General features: G+C 36.7%; 1 protein-coding gene across 16 annotated transcripts in view; it reads left to right on the forward strand.

The window, feature by feature from the left end:
* KAT6B (lysine acetyltransferase 6B) overlaps nt 1-22,080 on the forward strand; it is a 105,619-nt gene that overhangs the window by 38,529 nt on the left and 45,010 nt on the right. For all 16 annotated transcript variants that reach the window (XM_021284349.2, XM_021284348.2, XM_065068514.1 and 13 more), the window contains exons 3-6: nt 12,413-12,521; nt 18,737-18,852; nt 19,002-19,083; nt 20,090-20,222. In XM_021284349.2, the coding sequence (XP_021140024.2) occupies nt 12,413-12,521; nt 18,737-18,852; nt 19,002-19,083; nt 20,090-20,222 (440 nt within the window). The remainder of the gene's footprint in view (nt 1-12,412; nt 12,522-18,736; nt 18,853-19,001; nt 19,084-20,089; nt 20,223-22,080) is intronic.

A 22,080-nucleotide genomic window follows, 5' to 3' on the forward strand; every position in this document is an offset into this window, starting at 1 on the left:
AATCTCTCACGAAATTACAGCAAGAAAGCTGCTGGCTGAATGAACTTATATCCTTTTTTTTCTGTTGTATGAATTCTGATGGTAGGACTTGTATTCTCTCCCTGGGTAGTATGGCAATTTAATATTATTGGTAGGACAGACAATGGCCTCTTGGTCTTAAAGATTCTGTCAAACAAAATTTGTTAAAGGATTGAGTTTTGAGGGAGATGCGAAGTGTGAAAACACTTACTACTTGGGGAAAAAGAATTTGAAATAATGTAGAAGATAGATTAATAGCAGAGTTTTAGAGCCTGATCAGATTTGTTTCCAGAAAGCATGCAATACAAATTGCTGCAATATTTTTTTCCCCAGTGTGAATGTAACAGTTGAAAGCAAATCTCAAGCCTGTTTCTTTCAAGAGGCTTACATTTAACTTCATTTAATAGGCCTACTTGGAAACGTTTTTAAGAAAAGATGGTCTTCTGTGCAATATTAACTGTTTTGGTCTGAACTCTTTGAACTTCAGTTTACATAGCATGTCTAGTTAACCATGCTTTATTATAATCTAATGGAGATAATTGTGCTGTAGTTGTAAAATGAACTACAGTGATCTGTGGTTTTAATTTAAAAAATCACATTTTTATTTGGAGGGGTGTAATTTCCTTACAGTATGGTAATATTGGACTTTACCTATACATATAAAGAAGCGGATTAACAGAGCAATCTGTTTTATTTGTTTGAAATGCCAGCCTCTTGGGTAACTCCTTGGGGTACAGAGCTACTTTGCTTATTCACCTTTATTATCATTCAGCACTTGATCAAGTGAAAAACCGCTATTCTATTAGGTCTTGTATAAAATATGCTATATGTACTTTACAGATCTGGCAGATTTTCAATGGCATTGTGTCTTGAGCAATGGCATATAAAACTAAACGTCTGCAAGTGATTTCAGTGTCTTGGCTGTTGAATAAATGGCTTTTCTCCTCTCAAAACCAAAGTTCAGTCCCTGTTGGGAAGGGAAAAAAGTGAAGCTGTTGGCATTTAATCAGTTATCTGTCCAGCTTTCTCCTTGTTCATAAAGGAGACCAAGAATTACTTCATTTAAAAATATATAAATGAAAAATAAAACAGCTCTGTAGTTCAGCTTGTACAGTAGTATCTTAGTGCTGGTGTTTTTACAAAATAAAAACCAGTGACTCAGCAACAGAAAGGTCAGTGTCCTGGCTGCTGTCACTTGTTGCCCATAGGAATATAAATGTTTAGCCATGTTAGTTCTCTATTACTTGGGCCCTGGTAAGAGAAGTGACTGTGTTGTTTACACTGACATCATTTGTATTACATCTGCTCTTAAAGTAATGGTTCAAGCAGAAATGGTGTTGAATTACATGCCTGTGTTAAACTAAATCCTTTAAAAAACCAAAAACCAACACACACAAAATCACAGAACAAAACCAAAACATGATTATCTTTATTTAAAGCTTCCATTTCATAATCACATCAGTGGAAAAAGTATAAAGAAATAGTTCTCTTGTAATCCCGTATCAGGTTCTAGAGTTTGCAGCCTTAATAATTTCGTTTTGGTCCTAATATTTTTCCATTCACGTATATAGGGCAACTAGGCAGGGTATTTCTTGGCTTTGTGCAGAAATTCAGCTGCTTTATCTTGAAGTAGTATGGGGCTGTGGTTGTGTTGTTAAAGATTGCGTTTCAAACACTGGCTCACTCTCATGAATCTCTACTTGTGTTTTTAGTACAGTACTACTCAGATCTAGATAGTCCTAAGAGTAAACTTGCCCCAAAGAGTAAACTAAATGAAATATGCATATGATCAATTTAATATGCAATTAAACATTTTCCCTGAGCAATTAGCATCAAGACAACTAATAATTATCCTGTGCCACACTGCAAACATATTTTACACATTGATGTAGGGATGGCTTTGATAATAAGTTATGAGTAAAAATACATATACACAAACATCTGAATAAACATAATAATATGGCAATGAACTGGAGTTTATTTAATCTGCTTAAAAGCAATACATTTCCCTAAAGAATGTAAAAATTGACATACTCATGGGATCAGTCTGTGAATTGCGCCACTGTTTGCCTGCTCGTGATGATGTGTGTAACCTGCTTCATCCTAGTTGCATTAAGGTAACAGGTAGAATTTGAAGTTAGGAAATGCAATCCCATTCAAACAACTGTATGTACCTGTGACAAAAACCAGTGGATTCCATGCCAAAAAGTTTGGAAATGTCAGCATATGATGAAAGTGAGATACATGAAGGAAGGGTGAAAATAAGAAGCAAGAAATGAGCAGGATTGTAGAAACCTAGGTATTTATGTAATTAAATTTAGTTCTGAATGAAGACCTAGGAGTGTAATTAAGGTAGGATTCTTGGAAGGTTGATGTACTTATGATGTGGATACTGCTTGTTTTTAACAACATGTTGTCAGACACAAGGATGGCATTGTGCTTGATGATACAGAAGATGAAGTAATGATGAGGATTATAGTGATAGGTCACTGGTTTAAGGCTTAAGTGCATCATTTTACTGTCAGTGTGTGGGTGAGTAAGGGAAAGGTGTGATGCTTTTAAGAAGTCTGAATGGATTTAAATGAGTGAGTTTTAAGGGAGGTGTGAAGAGTGAAAACTTGTATTTCTTTGGAAAAAGAATTTTAACTACATAAAAAGCAGAGGTGTCACTTGGAAGATGACCTCATACTTTGACTAACGATTGCTATGTAAGGAGTAATGCGACTTCAGGTATAATTTGCTTGTTTGGATCTGCAGTAGCAATTTCACTTTGATCTGTGGGAGTCAATGGACTGCTTTGGAGAGGAATGAGAAAAAACAAGCCTCTTGGTACACTTAGGTATGCTGTGTGCCAGACTGAAGAGTTTAATTTAAAAGCTAACTAACTAACTAAAAATATTTATTTTATCCAGAAACTGAAGTTCAGGGTATGTAGATTTTGAACCACTTGTTGTTTTCATAGTAAGCAAGTAAGGGAAAAGAAAGGATGATATTTGGAGTTGGAAAAAGAAAGAAGTTTTGGCACTGTTCTGTTACTGAGCTATGCCTTCTGAAGACATCAGATTTTTATATCTTAGATATAAAGAAAATGGACCTGAGTTAGCCTTATATAAAATCTTCACTTAAAAATATGTTTTGAATTAATTCCCCAAGGGTACCTTGCAGAAGGTGAAAGGGAGCAAACCCATAGTAGTTGAATGTGGAATTGTGAAGCAGCGTCTACATGCAGTACTGATGGTGCGCAGTCTTTTCAGTCTCATCTGTTAGATAGAGACAACTTGCAAACGTGTATTCCTGAAGATAATTTATTGCCGCAGCTATCAATAACCTAGCTGAAAAGTACTAAACTAACTTGCCCCCTCCCCTTGATCTTTTAAATTCGACACCACTGATGAGGCAGTTTCAGTAAGTCTAAAGACTGCTTGGCCCATGGTTAGATTTGCACTGTGTAGATGGTGGACATCAGAATTACAGGAAGATGCAACTAGAAAACTTTATCATATATAGGATGTATTTACATCTTGAGCTATTTATAACATGGCTGGTAAGTGTAAGTACCCCTTGGTGGCAAGATCTGTACTTGGACTGTAATCTTACAACAGAGAATGCAGAAGGGACTTGTGGATGGCCTTCTTCATAGCCCAGTTATATTAATAGCCTTTTAAATAGAACTATTATATAAGACTTGAAATAGTGGAATGGCAAATAAATTTTTTTAATTGTTTAGTCCCAGGTGCAGGACCAAAGCAGGAAACACACATGTCAAATAACAAATTCCCCTTCATACAGGAGGAAAGACCCTTTTTAGTCTTGTAGTGCTGCCGTATGGATTGACAAAAATCACAGAAGAGATACGGTTTAAATGAGTAAAGTGTCTAAGTTTGGTAACTTTTGAAATGATAGCAGGGTCTGCACATACCAAAAGTGTTGGTTTTCAGCTGTCTACAATAGTCTTGTGTGTCTATTAAACTTGCATTATGGTTTGAAAGCTTCCCCTCTGTAAGTGTAAAGGCTTTAGATTGATTCTGTTCAAAATGAAAGCTGGGCCTCCAGGGGACTTGGAGATTTATCTGTACTTTTCAGCTTCTGCTTTGCACCCTTCTCCAGATATATCCTGTGCTTTTGGTAGTAATTTTTCAACAGAAAGTGGATTTTCAAAATTTTCAGTGGATATGAACTGCAAACAAAACATGAATGCAGTTTGGCATATGTTGAAGTTAATTAAGAAGACTGGGGAAAATGAATAAAACCCTTTCTAGAAGAGGTAACTGTGTGTGCATCTGTGTTTCTGTGGGGTTTTCATAGCTTTTTTGATTGGAGTTTCTTCTTCCATGCATGGTGAGCAATATTCACTATGGAGAGCACTAATCTTAGATTGTTTCTTGAATACAATGGAAGCAACTTTAATAAGTTTAAATTAGTTTTGTTTCTAATACCTTGTACTACTATATGAAACAACAGTGTAACTTGAAATAGAATTATATTGTCTTTTGCAAGGAAAACAGGGGTTTGAAGCCTGAAGCTGCATTCTGTTTTCTAAGCAGTAATTGTTGTGAGGTCCCCTGTTATAGGTTGTATTATTTCCCAGTTAGGAAGAGGGAGCAGGAGTGTTCCTTTCCATAACATAAAAATAGAAATGGTGTTCAGAAAAGTACCTAGTAGTGTGTACTGGTTTATGTGTCTTCCTCATGACAGTGCTTGTTTATGAAGATGCAGGTTAACTTTGTCTGTTCAGTTCCATCAGCTGTAGTGTTGCTTGTTGACTGTTGAGGTTAATATGAAGGCACACAGAGTGATGTGGGGAGCTGTGTTCAAGTGGGACACATCATGTCCAGGGAGGTACATGATATGTTTTCCTATAAGAGCTAGTCAAAATTCTCTGGGATATGAGTTTCTAAGCATAGAAGTCTGCATTGTAGCCTTTGCCATATTTTTCAGGGTTGGAAGGAAACAGCAAGACTTTTGGGTTTACACTTCTTGGTTTAAAAAAGGAAAAGTTGTTTTAAGGATATTACTTGGAATTATTAGCTGAAGAACAACAAAAAATCTAGGAATAACATTGTATGCTCTGCCCATGTCAGCTCAGGTTCGCAAGGGAACTCGTGTGCTCAGGTGAAGAGAGTTCTTAGGCCTGTTTGAGGAACCACAGTGCCCTTAATGGGCTGAGGTGGGAGAGTGCTTCCCTTCCTGCTGTTACCTGGAGAAATAAGTCAGTTTGGATGCACTTCCAGGAGTTTCCCACCTTATGAGGAGTGCAGGATGGAAGTGAGATTTCCAGTTTTCAAGATGATGATTTAAGAACATTATATGAGAGATAATCTTTGGATGTGTGCCCTCACAGGATGCCACTGTGTAGTAAGGAAATGGGAGTTTTACAGGGCAGAAGAGAACACAAACCTGTATTCTAGCAGTGAAAATACTCTTTTGCTACAAGAGGAGAAGCTTCAGGCTCTAGTTCTTCCTCAACACAGCCTGTTCATGTAATTTATTGACTTAAAGGTGTAATAAAAGAATTTGACAACATGAAGTGTCATCTTTTTCTTGGAACTGCCATTGCGCTGGCTTTTGCTTTGTGCTCTCTGAATGTATAGGTGCTACATTAAGGTTTGTAACAAGTCTGATGTTTTCACACTTCTGCAGTGATAGCCGGTCAACATGTTTCTACCATCATTTGAGTTACTGTGTACTCTTAACCATGTGATACTTGTGAGGTACTATAAAGCTAATACGGGATCTACTGGACAGTTGTCATGAAGAAGTCGTTTTAAAAAATATTAAAGTTTAGCTTAATTTACAGTATCTAGTTCCTGAAACATGATGGATTTTTTCAGTTCCAGACAGTAAACTTGATTTTTTTATTTTATTTTTCTTAACCAACAGAATGGGTGCAGTAGCAGAATTGCAATTGAAAGTACTTTTTTGAATAACAGTATTTAGAGATGCTACTGGTGGTACTTCTTGTTCAAAGACTTCTGTTTTTCAAACTGTGATATGATGATTCTCCCCCTCTCAAAAAAAAAAAAAAGAAAGGCAGCCCATGAAGGTGCTTTGTGAAAGTGTAGGAGTTCTGAGAAAGGAAGCTTGCTGCTTCTGTGCTTCCTAGGGCTGTAAATAGTTGAGTAATTGAAGTAGGGTAAAGATTGGGACCAGGACAGTAGATCCCCAGTGAAGGTCATGGCAGTTGCCATTTTAATAAAAATTTGCGTCTGTCCTGTTAAACCTGAAATGACTTGCGTGCTGTTTCTATTCATAGGATACTAGAGAGCTGATATTTGTGTATCATACATAAGGATGTGTCTTCCAGCAGGTTGTCAGATGATGTTGATGTGTTTATGAAAAGGCATTGAGAGACAGTTGCAAATGTGAACAGTTGAGGTTTCTTGGTTTAGTGTTCAAACTTAAATTCCTTGGGAGTGTATGTGAAACTTTTAATTTCTTTTAATGTGTATGTAACATTTAATGAGACTAACATTTAAAATCGTAATTGTGTGTACACAGCTAATGCCTAACACTTTTCAGACAATCTGTTTAAAGCCTCAGAGTGCTATAGCAATGCAAATAGTAATCTCCTTGCTTTCAGTGGGATTTATAGTTGTGGGTTACTTTGCATACTCAAAAATAAGATTTTTCAGGACTTAACAATGTGACATTTTGGGGAGTGGGATGTTAGAATATGCTAAATGCCTTAAGAATTTCATGGGAATTATAATTGTAGTCAGATGAGCTTGTAAATTCCGCAAGCACAGAAACTACATTAGGAAGAAAATTGCTATTTTGTGCCAGAGTTTTGAGACAAATTCTACATAAGATAATAAAAGTCTGACTGAATTTTTACCAAGGATTCATTCCATGCAGTGGCAAAGCTTGTTAGGTTCTCAGAATAGATAGCTATGATTCATTAAAATAAATAAAATCATGTAATGGTTGCATAAATGACTTCTAAGTCTTTGCTTAAGTATGGAAACTGCATTGATGTACTTAAATGCTAACACTATGTTGTTATTTCTACATGAATATGATTTTTGCATGGACCAATCTCAGGGTTTGCAGTACATGTGAATACAGATCAGTAGGGATAGTGGATCCCTAATGTTTCAGTTAAATTGTTGAAACTAATGTTTGGGTGGTGTGGTTTTGTGTGTGTTGTGGGTTTCTTTGTTTGGTGGTGGTAGTTGTTGTTTTTGTTTTTGTTGATTTTTGTTTTGTTTGTTTTTAAATGAATGACAAAACGCTTAAGTCACCACTACCAGTATTTTGCATTATTTTCAGTCTTTATCTCTAGCACAAACTTACCAAACGTGTTTTTCTTGTTATTTTCTGAAGCAACTGAAATGATGAAGCCATACAAACGTGTGCACAGTAAATTTTTATTATAACTTAGTGAAAAACGGTCTTTAGTGTTAGGATAATTGCAAACAATTATTGTCTAAAATGATGTTATGAAATGTGCTGATTCTAAAATGGGGTTTGGGGTGTGTGGGAGGAACCTGAACCTTTCAAGGTAAGGATGCTGGGAGCATTCAATGCTCCATTGACATCTTTAGTGATATAATTCTGTAACTGAGTTTTTGTCAGGCTGTGGACATGGGGTTGCCATGTAAACCTCACAGTATTCCTTGGGTAGTCTGTGCCTCCCTGCCCCCCCCCCCCCCATTTTTTTTTTTTTTTCCCCTAATAGCTGCAGTAACACACATCTGGAAGTACTAATCTCTGCTCTTCAATTCCCTGTTCTTTCTGCACTGGCAGGTGTTAAAGTTGGATGATATTTTAGATTCTTTATGGTGAATGATGTCACTCATGCATTTTCTCTTTTCCTTTGTTATGTGGGTGGTTGCTTGTCCTTCCTTTTCCTGCGCTGTGTCAAAGGCATACCAGAGGATGAGCCGTGATGCTGTACTTTTCCACCTCACCTCTTGGACCAACGTGCAGTCTCAGAAATCTTCCTTCTCCCATCGCTCAGGTTGAGCATATGTAGGCAAACTGAGATGAAATGGTCGGTTGGTTTCCATTGCCCTCCTGATGAAAGGCAGTTGCTTTCAAACTTGACCATCTGGTGATCTTCAGTCTTTCTCTCCAGATACTTAATGACAGGCACTTGAATGTGATAGTTGTTCTGATAGTTTTGGTTGGTTTGTGTGTGAGTGTGTATGGTATACCAGATTTCTTTTGGTAGTAACAGAGCTGCAGACCTTGCTTCTCCCTTCATCTTGTTAGTGCCATTTTTAGAAAGATGGTGTTCATGATAGCAGAGCAAGGATTTATACAATGCCTAAAGTGGAGACACTGTGACGGTGTTCTGATCAGCTGCAGTTGGTGGTTGTTTATAGGAATAATTTTGCCTCTGCATTTTTGCCTGAAGGGAAAGGGGGATACATTTGAGACTTCCTATGGTGAATGTTAAAAATAATGCCTGGTTTAACATTTGCACTACATGTGTAGCAGGATTAAATAAGTATCTTCTACCAAACTCTAATAATTTGTTCATTAGTGTAAAGTAATATAACCTGCTTAGAACTTGTATGTTTTTGAGAAATTTATATACTGAATTTTACAGCATCATCCTTTTTTTCCTACTTATTGTAGGAAACTAAGAACGTGAAATTGGGCAGATGATCACAGTGTGTGCATCACAAGGATTTCTGAGTCAAAATTACTGATGTCAGTAAAAGTATTGTGATATGGTACTTGGTTTTAACGTTATTTAGAGGATTGATGGACTGTGGTGGTTGAATATGTGATTGACAGTTGGATGTATGATGCTTATATAAGTATTGTTTAGTTTCTAATTGGAAAGTAAAATTAAAAAAAACCCAACCTGTTTACAGGTGCTGAGTTGCTGGTATATTATTGCTTTATGGTATACAATATAGTAAAATAAAGGTTGGGGGGACGGAATTTACTGCCTGACTACTTTTTGCGAAGCTTCAGTTTCTGAATGCAACTACATGTTGGCACAATGTATGAGTTTTCTGGAAATTTGCCCCTGTTGCAATTGGAAATGCAGAAAAACAGAGCAGCCTTTTATATTTGGATGTGCAACTTGTAGTGCCCTAGAAAACTGAACCCTTTTGGAAGTTGTAATTTACCTTTTTCCTAAATTTAAAGGAACAAAAAATTCTTGTCAGCCTATTAGCTCTGAAGAAATAATAGTACATTAGTGGATAAGCATTATTCAGGCCTATCTTCAGTGACAGAGCAGACACCATATTTCTGAAAGTTTTTGTAACACAATTATTAATGTAGTTATTAAATAGTAGATGAAAAAGTAATTTTCCTTTTAAACAGAGGTTGACTAGCAGGCAAAATATTACTGATTCATCTGGTATAAAATATTGCAGTGTGGAATAACTGGCCAAACCAATTCCTGTAAGAGATGAGCTGGAATTAACCTTCCTCATGATTAATCATTGTTTTTTAGAGGATAATGATACTTGATTGCTATATTTTAGCAGAGAAAGTAGCGATTAAGAAAAGAGATACAGGCAGGAGATGCATTTCTGTTTGGATTATATTCTGACCTACTGAAAAAACAGAACAGAAACAAAAAGCCAAAACAAACACCAAACAAAAACCTCATAGTATCATAACAAACTTCACTTAGTTTATCCTAATTGAGACAGTTGTGAGCCAGAAATAATACTACCAGTATGAATATGGTTTTGCTTTAACTGTGTAGGCTAAAGCAAATGAAACTATGTTTTGTTCACTGCGCTGACAAGAATGTGTGTATTCTTAACTTCCAGTAGCTCAGAGATCAGACTCAATAATACAACTGTTAATGTAAATGGCTTCAAAAATACACTGGAGCCTGTAAGTTTCTTGAAAACTTACCTGTGAAGTGCTAGGATTTGCAAGCCCTCTATTATTAGGTTTGGTCTGGGAACATCAGTCTTTGTATCCCTGAACTGCCAACAACCTTTGTCCTTTATTTTACCTTCAGTTAAAAAAAAAAAAAAAAAAGAAAAAGAAAGGTGGGGGTGATGTGTTCTGAAATAGGGAAGTAAATGAATGTTGGCTAATGGCCATGTCTTTTCCTAGAGCAGGAAAAAAAATCTTGGAAAGATAAATGAGATTGTAGACTTGGATTTGTTTCATTACATGAATGATATGTGATGTCTTGTAAATTATTTATCAGAGCGAGCCTTTCTGAAATGGCTAAAGCACTGTTATATCAAAGGGAAGGAGAATGGTACAGTTGCCGAGAGGAGATTTTTACTGGATTCCACTAGAAGAATAATCTTTCTTTTTAAATTATCTGAATTAAACTTTAAGTAGCAGTTAAGAAATGTCCACAAGATGCTGCAAGTGAACAGTTGTGTTTGGATAGCTCTGGACCATTTTTCTGCTGTGATTATTGGTGTAGTATATGTATTTTTTTGTTAATAGCATTTTGCTCCAAAACCAAACTCTTTAAATGTCTGATAATGAAACAGAGCTGTTGAATTATGACATCTTACTGTCAAGAATAGTAACCAACTTTTTTTTTTAATTTGTATGTTTTGTTTTTAACTTGCAAGTGAAAAATTTTGCAGGTAATTGATATATCCTGTCCTATCTCTAGGATTACTGTTCTCATTCAATGCCATCCTGCCAAAACAGACAAAGAATGTAAATAAGTTTGTTGGTGGGTTTTTTTGTTTTTGTGTGTGTTTTGTGTTTTGTTTTTTTTTTTTAAGCATGACTAAATTGGAATTTTGCCAGTTTTATAATGTCAATCATTATTTTTGTCCAGGTAGCAATTTAATATTTCAGCTGTCCATACAATGCATTAAAAGAGGTCTTAGTAAGGACCACAGATGATGCTCATTTCTATCAGTTGTAAGAAGATAATGTTGTGGTTCCTTTCTGTAGTTTATGGAAGAGAACTGACATCTCCATGCTTAGGAATAGTCTTTGGCTCTGGTAATCTTTTACATGTTAGTGTTCTGATAATTATTATAATAATTGTGAAGAGATGAGCAGTGAGCAGATCTGAGGACTAACCTTTCAGAAAAAGTGCTGTGCCTCAGGGTATGCGTATGTGGAAGTGGCTGTAGGCGAAGGTGTCTGTGCTCCTCTTGGCTGGGTAGGACAACTTTATCTTACTGGTGCCAGAATTCTTTGGAATCTGTTACTTGATTTAAGATCATCCTAAAGCTCAATGATACGAACCCCATTTCAGTATTTCTGTGTTGTGTTGAGGTATAGGGCGTATCTACACACGACTGATACCTTTTCAAGAATACGCTTAAAAACAGGCATTCCACACTTCTCAGAGCTGTAATGGAATACAGATTCATTGATCAAGTGAAGATAGTCTGTCATCTTTCCAAGTATTGTGGCGTAAAGTGGAAATGTACACATTGAAGGTGGAAACAACAAATAATTACTTTGATGTATAAAACTAACAGCATCGCTTAGCTAAATCTGGAAGCTATGAATTTGCAAAACAAACTATTTTAATTTTTGAGTTGCTGTGATAGTAGCTGCTAGCAGCCAGTCTAGGAAGGTACTCTAGCATTTGAGTATCCCACTCGAAGAAATAGTTACTCGTCATTTTATTTGTTGGAGATCTGTTTACAAATACTTCTGTGTTGGCATTAATACATGCATGCTTTGGATGATGCAAGTAAGTAGTTTTATTAAATCTCTAAAATTTACTGCAGAAACTGTTTTGGAGTATTTAATCTCTGGTAGTTTGTCACAACGCAGATTAGGAAGAGAAAGAAGTAAATTTGTATTAGTTCTTAAGACTTTCTCTGAAAACGTCTGTATATTGCTTCCAGACATTAAAAAATTTGTGTGGCTTTTAAATTCCAGTTGTGTGTCGTGGCTGATGGGACTCAGACTGGAATAAATAACTGTTGATTTGTTGAATCCAGTGTTTTTACCCCAAAATGGTAGTTTCAGTAGGAGATGTGAGTTGTGTTGCATGGTAAAGTAAGAAACTGTCAAATTTAAGACCTGTTTTATATAAAAATTACTGCTTTTCTTGTGGAAAGAAACTATATTAATCTCTAATGAAGGCCAGTTTGCATCTTCATCTTTGAGCACAATTGCATTTGAGGAACAAGTGATTGTATTCTGCAGCTGAAACTGTGTGTTTGAGTATGGTGTCCTAAGTTCTAATTTTTCCTCCTTTTTGTTAATACTAATCTTGTACTGGAGATGTTTACGTAGATTAGTACACAAGATTGCTTATTTCAGAAATGTTAAGTTGGCCCATAATACGTTAACATAATAAACTTCATTATTCCAAAAGTAGTAAAATGGACACTTTGGAAATTAATACAAATACAAATTGGTACAAAAAATGTCAGGTAAAAATCAAAGAACAGACCACTGAGAAAGGCTTGCTTTTTTGTTATTGTTTTGTTTTGTTTTGCTAGCTAACTCTATTTATTTTTAAATCTAGCCACGAGCTGATCCCATCCCGATATGTAGCTTTTGTTTGGGAACAAAGGAATCAAATCGTGAAAAAAAGCCAGAAGAGCTGTTGTCTTGTGCAGACTGTGGCAGCAGTGGTAAGTTGGCAGAATTTACTGATACTAAAAATGCTTAAGTCTGTTTTTAAGGTATTGAAAGTGTTTTAAACTTCTGAGTGTCATCCTTTCTCTGGACGTAGATTGAGAACTGAAACAAAGCGGGGGTGGAAGAATTCTCTTCCCCCCTCCCACCCTCATTTTGTCATCTGGATAACTACAAATGAGAGGTGTGAATTCATCTTTATGCCAAAAGTATAGATCTGCTGAGGAAATTAATAGGAAAACCACACTTGTAAAATATGAGACTTCTGTTATTGTTTGGGATCCACGTTTGATCTGAAAGCTCAGTTTTGCCTTGTGGCATCAAATGATGATCAAGAATTTTGCTTGCACAGATTTACAACATTTCAGAAGCTGAGGAATAATCATAATAATAAAGACTGTGTAGCAATCTGTGCTGTTGCTTATTTTGTGTATCCAGTTCAATTTTTATAAAACATGCTGAAGCTGTTAGGCACCTGTTACTTGTCAGGCCCAAGATAGTTACTCTACTGATGATAGGTATAGTGCTCCTCTGTGTTGCAGTAGCTCTTGCAGACTCCACGTGGCTGTTGTGAATGCAAGTTCGTCCCTTAAAGTGAGCAACTAGGTTAATTTTGAAAATGAAATACTGTAGCACGCTGTTCCTTTGTGCAGTGCTTGTGCATGGTTGATACCAAATGTGGTTTTGGCCTGGGTTATTCCTGATTCACAGAGGGATTTGGTTGAGAAACTTGGGCAAATCTCTTTAACAATTCTATGCCATAAAGCTTTCCCCAGGAAAGCTGTAGAGTTCAGGATATTAAAATCCTCTGATCAGTTTAGCTATTTTGAAGAAATCCCCTGTAGAAAATAGCTTTATGCTGGAAGAGGAGTTATTTGGCCAGTATAGTTTGTCAGTTGAGTGGACTGCTTTTGTTTAGCTGTACCAATAAAAGACTTTTGCCCCCATAGACTTACAGCTGGATTGCGAAGTACTTTTGGTGAAGCTTTGCACTGCAGAACTTCTGATCCCAGTTCAAAGACAAAATTGCGGCGCTGTGTAAAGTCACAGGCTGCAACATGCAGCTGCTTAGCGCTGCCCCTCTGTGCTGGCACCTGGTTGCATCTAAACTGGCTTGAGGTGTAAATGTAGTTGAAAGACAACAAGTTTGGTCTGTTCCCCAGTCCAGTTCACCGCACAGCCGTACCAACTTCTGTGCCAGAATGAAGAAGAGAGAAGTGCTTAGGAAGGAAATGAGAAGTGACACAGTCTGCATAAGCCAGCACTGCTTTTGAGAAAGCTGCAAGTGAAAGTATTGTTTTGGTGTCTTTGAATTCAGAGTCTATGTGTGTCATCATTCTGTAAGTGTGCTGAAGACAGTCTGTCTGGTGTATTGTGATAGCTACATAAGTGCTTGAGTAACAACAAAGCAGTGTGGATCAAAAATGTGTTTTCAGCTAATCAGGATATGCTTTTGATTGTGTGCTTCTGAATCTGTCACCCTGCACTGATTCTTTTTATTATAGCTAGTATATGTTTTAGTGTATTTAAGCAAGTGATTAAACAGTGAAGTAAGGAAGTGGCTTTTTTTCACCCCAGTATGCAAAACCGAAGTCCATAGATATTAAACTGTACTCCTTTAATGGTCTACAGGTTTCCTGTATTTTCAGATCTGTATTCTAATATTAGGAAATTCAGTAGGATTTTGTGCTTGGTTAGATTTTGGTTGGATTTGATGATCTTAAAGGTCTTTTCCAACCAAAACAATTCAGTGATTCTGTGGTACGCAGAGTTTACATTAATCAGCTAAGCTTAGGTATCAGCTACTCTTTGGTTGTGTAATAATCCCCTGGTAGGTCTAAGACATTTTAGAACTGTAAGTCTTGACTTTCGTGGATCCATTTGAATTAACACTGGTACATTATCTTTGCCTCATTAAGACTAAATTATCTTTAATTAGTTCCTGAGATGTATTAGATATAAAGAATGAAATGTTGAGACTGCCAATCAGATTGCTGGATCATTAAACTTTAGCTACTGATGCCTGACTAAAAAATAAAAACAATCTCAGTGCAACTTATAAATAACAAAACCTCACTCAAGTGAAGGTTTATTGTAATTGGATTTGTAATTTGGCACATTGTAGTGTATCTCAAAGCTGGTATTGCTGTCTAGCAAACATAAAAGAAATTGCATGTTGTGCACAGCAAGCAAATTGTTGAGTTGATCAGAGATTAAATTGCAGTGCCCACTACTGGCATATCTGCTTTGTTTTTCTGTCAGTTGCTTGTGTCTCTTCAGGTAATGCTGTATTCTGAAAGCAGAAACCATCCAGATATCGGCACATTTCATTGATATTACTCTTATTTTGTAGTATTTGGGAGGATAATTTATTTGGGCAGTGGAAATGGAATACACTGGGCATTTTCTAAAGGAGTAAGTGGAAAGACGTTGGATGTGAGAAAACAAATCCTACTATGAAAGCAAACATAACTTTTTCCCCCATCCCACTCCCTTTTGTTTATTTCCCTTTTGATATTGAAAAGTCAATATGCTTGAGAACTGGAATCAAACTCTACTTCCATTTTCCCAATTGAGAGGTGCAGGAGCAAGTAAAAAGCTGCTGCTGACGGATTTTTAAAAGGAAGTTGAAGTTTTAGAAAGGGGATGGGGAACAAAAAAAATGAGTGTACTGGGGAACTACAATAAATATTTTAAAAAGAGGAAAAAATAGCTATAAGTAGAACACCTGTGGGTACTGTCCTTTCAAATAAATAGTATGCTAAGCTGAGAAGGCAAGAGGGTTACCCATCGAAGATGGGTACAGGGAGGCCGGAGAGCAGAACAACAAACATCAGAGTCAGGTCAAGAGGCACAGGAACAGAAAATGTTTGGAAAACACTGTGCTGAGATTGCTTTATCAAGGAGACTTAGAGAAACTCTAAGAAGGAAGGAATTTGGGAATGGTCTTGATTATTGCTGTCTGTGGGAGGATGTTGGCTAGCTGGATAAACTGAACAGCTGAGAAACCTGCATGCAGAAAAGCCTACTACGTGTCTGAGATAGGTGCACTGATCCCCTCAGCTCATAGCATAAATCGCCCTAAGTAATACTGCTTTCTACCTAAAAGGTTATCGAACACAAGGGGTTTTAATGTGAATTATCTTAGGTAAGTTCCCAAAATTTGTATCAAAGATAAATGGAGATATTACCATATCTCATTTAGCACTGTACTAATATAGCACAATTGTTGTCACTGATATAATACTTGTTCTTTTAAAAGACTGCTTGTTTTGTCAAATGATTTGGAGAATAAACAAGGCCCAAATTTGTAAGGAAACTAAAGCGAGCAGGTAAAATGAGTTGCGTTCAGTCGCAAAGGAGTGAGATGTTCTGTTCTAATTTCCTCATCTCACCTTTTTCTGCAAAATCAACATATCACAAATCATAACCTTTTCCAACTGGGATGTACAAGAATTAATTTTCAAGCCTTTAATTTTAATAGCTTAGCTTTACAGCAGGCCTATATGTATTCCTGGTGGAAATTGCCAGCTTCCAAATGTCCAGATTTCCAGTAAGCTGTTAAACTTGTGTGCTACATTAAAATATTGATGCTGTTGAGATTTACGAGAAAGTCAAGTGATTGAACCAGCAGAAATAACCGTCTGAAACACTTCACAAACTAGAGAGATTGATCAAGTGTTGAAAACTGCTTGGCAGATGTGTCAGCTTCTGGACGTGGAGAAGACAGTATGTTCTTGATTTCAGTTTAGATCAGTTAGAGCTGAAATACTGCAAATTTTGAAGCCAGAAGCATGCTTTCTCTCTTCAGCTCCTTCAAATTTGAAGTAACTAGCTGTAAAATCACTGAAGGTCACAGCGACTTCATTTAACTGGCTACAGAAATATGTTAAACAAAGTCCCTCTTAGAAGTGAAAGTTGTGTTGATTACCACTTCTTGCCTGGTAGGCATTACCCTCTACTTGTTATCGTTTTCGTTGGGATATGTCAGTCCAAAATGAAGAGTGTAAGTATTATCAGCTATTAAAGAACAATACCATATGATATTTTGAAATACGAAAACTACTGTGCTGTCTGTGCTAGTGCATACCCAGGAAAGACGGGAAATGAACATAGCAAGTGCACAGTGATTCCCATTGATGCTGCTCCATCCTCTAGTGATTTGTGCCTCAGGGACTTGGGCCTGCAGGAAGATTCTTTATTACCATTGGGGTTTTTTTGACTTTTGTCTGACAGTAAAATTTAACACTTGAGGATATTAACAACTGTATTAAGCAATATAATTGCCTGAATGAGAAATGTGTTGGTAGATGACAGAGAAATAAAGTAACCCATTTACATCTAATCTATGCATAGTTACCAACCACTGAGAATGAATGTTTCTCATGGTTACACTTCTCGGTTATTTACTTAAGGCCAAGTTAAAATCAACAATTTAAACTACAACTTACTTGCTTCTTGAAGGAAATCACTTCTGTGCAGGCTAGATAACTGGAATTAAATGTACTTGTATGGAGGTAATTGGTTTATGATTACACTTTAATGTGCTAATTTAGTTGTTAAGTCATGTTTGATGGAATAAGTCTTTCTGTGATATTGATTATTAATATTGGCCACTCTAGGGAGGTTTTTTTCTTATTTCTTTTTTTTTTTTTTAAGTGAGGGACTTGTTAAGCTTTATTGAAGGGAGCAGTGTAGCATTGAACTCAACTATGCAATTAGAGTATATTTGTCACTTTCAAGAAAAATTGTCCCTTTTAAGTTCATACTTGGTTTTAACTGCAAAAAATTGTTGATGTATCTTAAATTGCATGCTAAGAATGAAGTGGCAATGTTTTTTCAATATCTTTGGTTTTGAAACTACTCTTTTAATTCATTATTGATTGATCTTTACCAATATATTATATTCCTGCATTTTATTTTGAGAGTATGCTGTATTCATACCATTTACGTTGTCTTTTGAAGTTTAACAAAAAATGGGTTAAGCCTTGGGTACATACAACAAAAGGAAATAAAAGCTGAAATTCGCACTTATCGAAGTGGCTTTTGCATTCCATCAGTCATCTTTTCCATTCATGCCTCAGTCTGTTAGAAGACAAAAATAGCAAATCCTCATGGATTAGCCTGTATTCTTGTTTGTGGTGGTTTAGCTCAGTCTTGAACTGAGGAACAGCGGATGGAGAAAGTCTGAACTGGCATGACTAGACCATTGCCAGGAAGAAAGCACATATCCTGGCCCTGACGGCGAGAAGAAAGCTTCCTTCATGTGCATCGTATCCTTGCAGCCACATAAGTGACGCATGGCAACAAGCATTCTTACCTCTGACAATTTGTGGGTTGATGTTGCTGATAATATTTTAATATAACAATGGCAAAACCTGTTTCCCTGGGAAGGCTTATCCATTCCTATTTAGCAGTGCTTTTATCTCTTCTGTATTAATGGTATACTCTGAGGTTGTTGACAATGTGAAAAATCACTGCCAGTATTGCCCAAGGTGTTGTATGTGTTCAGTTGTCTGGTATCTTCTATTAATTGGAAAAGCCATGTAGGCCTTCTAGCCTGCCATGAAAAGAGGGTAGTTGTGCCAGGGAATAAAATATAGTTTTGTGGGAGGTTGGAGTTCAGCTACTCTTCCCCTACTGCCTACCATTTAAAATCTTCCTTTGCAGTAGGTGTTTCTCGTGCCCATTGCCTGCTTAGTTTTTTTTCCTTCTTACTGCTCTGAAGTAGTTCTTCGTATATAATTAAGTAATAAGTTGGAACAAAAAATGCATGTAGTTTGACTATTAAGTTTCTCTGGTAGATACTTAATCAGAAAAATAACTAATATGGTTTTATCTAAAGATTTTTTCCATTTCTGTTGCTCTGCTATGAAAGGGAAGTGGGGTCAAGCTTGTAAAAATAGTTTTTTAAGAACCAATGGCAGTTTAATGTGCTATGAGAATAACCTAGCGAAAATAGAAATTTCATTTCAAGTGCTTGTGTAGACCATTCACAGGTGTCAATGAGAATAAAGTCAACTTTCTACCTCTCTTCATAAGTTAGTTTTATGGTAGCTATTCTTTATCTTTGTATGAAGTGAACGAGTTTAATAATCTGTTGCGAAGTTTTCAGCACAGCTGGTGTTTGCAGGGTTCTGGTGGTGCTGGCGGTGTGGCTGTGTTCTGGTGAACCTGACAATCCATCTCAAGCTTTTTTTATTTTTTTAAGGACATCCATCATGTTTGAAATTCTGTCCAGAGTTAACAACAAATGTGAAGGCCTTAAGATGGCAGTGTATTGAATGCAAGACATGCAGCGCATGTAGGATCCAAGGCAAAAATGCAGTAAGTTGCACTGTTATCTGACTCTTCTTTGTTTACTGTAGCTCTACACTTAGCACATGTGCAGATACAAATCACTGATGTACAACTTCAAGCAATGCTGTATTAAGTATTTTTTTTTTCCCTCTTCCCTTTCTCCCACCCCCCTTCAGGATAACATGCTTTTTTGCGACTCTTGTGATAGAGGGTTCCACATGGAGTGCTGTGACCCGCCACTTTCCCGAATGCCAAAAGGTGATACTAAACATCCTTTTGATGAAAATACTTTCATCACAGTCTTTTCTCATATTAAATGACAAAAAGCTCTTGAGCATGCAAATAGTTTTTACATTGGTAAACAGTATGATTTCAATCATGTCAAAGCCAATACTTTATTTTTCTTTGAGATTTTTTTTTTCTCAGAGTTTGTAAAGATCTGTGGTCAGTTGACCAGATGTGTTCACTGTTGGCCAGTTTCTTTAAGGTGAAGTTTTACAAAGGCGTTTAAAATGTTTGGAGTATACAAACTGACAAAGAAATCCTTAGAGCAGGTGAAAGAGCCTGCTTCTTCATGGCTTTCCTAAGAGTAATTTAAAAAACAGAGAAAACACCTGTGTCTTCAGATACTCTAGATCCTGATACATAGCACCTTTCGTTTCTGCTCTCACATCTTTGTGTCTTTCCCTATTTAATCTTAGTTACACTGAATACTTTTTCTATTTCTGCCCACCCTGACTCCCAACGCCTATCCCCCCTAAATTCCCAGCCTTATCTATAATAAATGTGTTCAGATGTGATCACCTAACATTAAAAGGATGCCAAATTCAAGTTGTTGCATATTAAAACAAACATACCTAGGTATGATCTGGTATTTTCTTTAGTGTGCTCTAGCCGAGATTGCTTTGTAATGCACATGTAATTTTTTTTGTCACTGTCTGAATTGTATATGAAGAAAGATCCTATGTAGTATAAGGAGGGACAAGCTAGAACAGAAATTCTTCCAAGAACCCATTTGCTCACAATCTTTTATGTGATTTTCTTTTTTTTAATTTTTTAACCATTTCCATGAGCACTTTGCTTTCAAAAACTTCAAAGTATGAGTAGAAGTAGATGGCTTTTCTCTGCCTACTTCTCCTTCCCTGTGTCTTATTCATAAGATAATTTATTGACCTTGTGTACTTGGCATGTATCTTCGGAGACACATGCAGTACAGATTAAATAAACTTTGTGCAATTAAACTTTTCTTTTTTTTTTAATGTAGGGATGTGGATTTGCCAGGTCTGTAGACCAAAGAAGAAAGGGAGAAAGCTGCTTCATGAGAAAGCTGCCCAAATAAGGCGACGATATGCAAAACCTATTGGACGACCGAAAAATAAACTAAAGCAACGAATGTTGTAGGTTTCTCTTCAACTTTTTTTTTTAATGGTTCTGAGAATATAGTCGACTAAGAGTTGGTGCAGGTTCAGCTACAGTTTTTAACTGTATTTCAAGTTGGGGAAAATACATGTTGAGTATTCTAGTATATGGCTTTCAACCTAAAGGCCAATAACTTCTTAGTTATGGTGGTTACTTTTTGTGTCATGTCAGAAGGTGACGGAAAAAAAACCTCTTCCTGTAGCTTACTTTCCCAGATCCCATATTTTTTAAACAAAACTTGTATTTATAGCAAATGCAAATAGAAGTCTCTATGATAACATATGCCACAGCTGTCTTTTAAACATAACTTCAAATAATTGAACTACATACAGAATCTATACTAAGAAGATAATAGTGAGTTACTTAAATCCAGCTTTAGGAGACTGTTCAGCTCTAAGACCTGTTCAAAAGTTGGATAAAAATTACTTCATTTGTTAGTATCAGCTCACAAAACCCATTCCAAAAAGCAAGCTAGGCAAGTCCTACAGAAGTTCTGATTTCAGGGGTACTCTGGAAAAAATTGTTACTTGAATTCTGCTGTTAGGCTGCCACTGGTTACTAGGGAAAGAGGTTGAAATTCCTCTTGCTTCTCAGGAATGTGTTTATCTAAGACAAGAGAGTGCTGTAATTCCTTTGGCATCTGTCTTTCCAGGGAACACTGTAGTTGGGCTTTAAGGCTTGGTTTGGAGGATTGTTTAAGTAGCTTTCAAATGCTCAGTTGACATTACATGGAGTGTTAAAGAGGAACAGATTCTGTGTTAATTCCAGTAGCATGTTGCCCTTCATCACGTGTTCTTATCCACATACGCCTTCCTTTGCCTATGTAACTGTTTGGCCACGTCAGCTCAGCAGCTGAAAGGCTTTCTGGCTCTATCTACTACTCATTCTGTCATGTGGCTGTTACCCAACCGTTTTTCTCTATTGTCTAAACACGTGTCTGGTATTCTTCAGAGTTGCATGATAGCAGATGTAAAACTTTGCATTTTGCAACATAAGGATTTCTGGAGGCAGTGCGGCCAATGTGCACAAATAGAAGGAAAAAAAAAATGGTACTAGAGTACAGCATGCTAGTCAGGTTGATGTGCTTGGGGCTGTGCAGCTTGCTATGGTCTCTTTCCCCACTCTTTCTGCTAGGGTTTCTTTTCTTGCCGTTTTGGTTCTTGTCCTTAAAGGTCAGTGTGTGTTGCTCTAGGAAAGTAGTACAGGACAAGGATGAATTGTCGTGCTACGTGAAAGTAAAAGGTGTAGTGGCTTATGAGAGCATGCTGTTAAACAGAGAGTGGTGAAATATTCTTCTACTTCTCTATTCTCCTCCTGACTAAATAACTTGGGCATTTGAAGGTCATTGAAATAGCCATACAACTTACACAGGAATTTCAGTTAAAACACTGAATCACTGTGCACAATAAAAATATTCCATGTATCTCTAGCTACACCTCTGGCTTTACCCCTTTGAAAACTTCTAAACCTTCAACTGGAGTTCTAACAGAGTTCTCTAAAAACATGTCTCTGATTTGGGTTCTCACAGTGGATTTAGCAAGAATGTCTGTCTGACACAGTAATTCTGCTTCTCCTCTTTTCTTATGCATGTAGAATAAACGTTGGAAAGCTTGTGAGGGCTTTACTGTTACATTTTGCCAATGGGGTTCTAAGCTACAGCTTTTAACATAAATGTCATGCTAAAGGATGCATAAGTTTTGTTAGCATTGGATGATGAATATGAATATTTTTATGAAAATCTTTTTTTTGTAGCACACGAGCCCCATTAGCATGTTGGAGTGGTACTTGGGGGTGGTTCTTTACATAATAAGTATTTGCAAGACTGTGGACACATTT

Source organism: Columba livia, chromosome 6 (genome assembly GCF_036013475.1).
Source record: "Columba livia isolate bColLiv1 breed racing homer chromosome 6, bColLiv1.pat.W.v2, whole genome shotgun sequence".
Lineage (NCBI taxonomy): Eukaryota > Metazoa > Chordata > Aves > Columbiformes > Columbidae > Columba > Columba livia.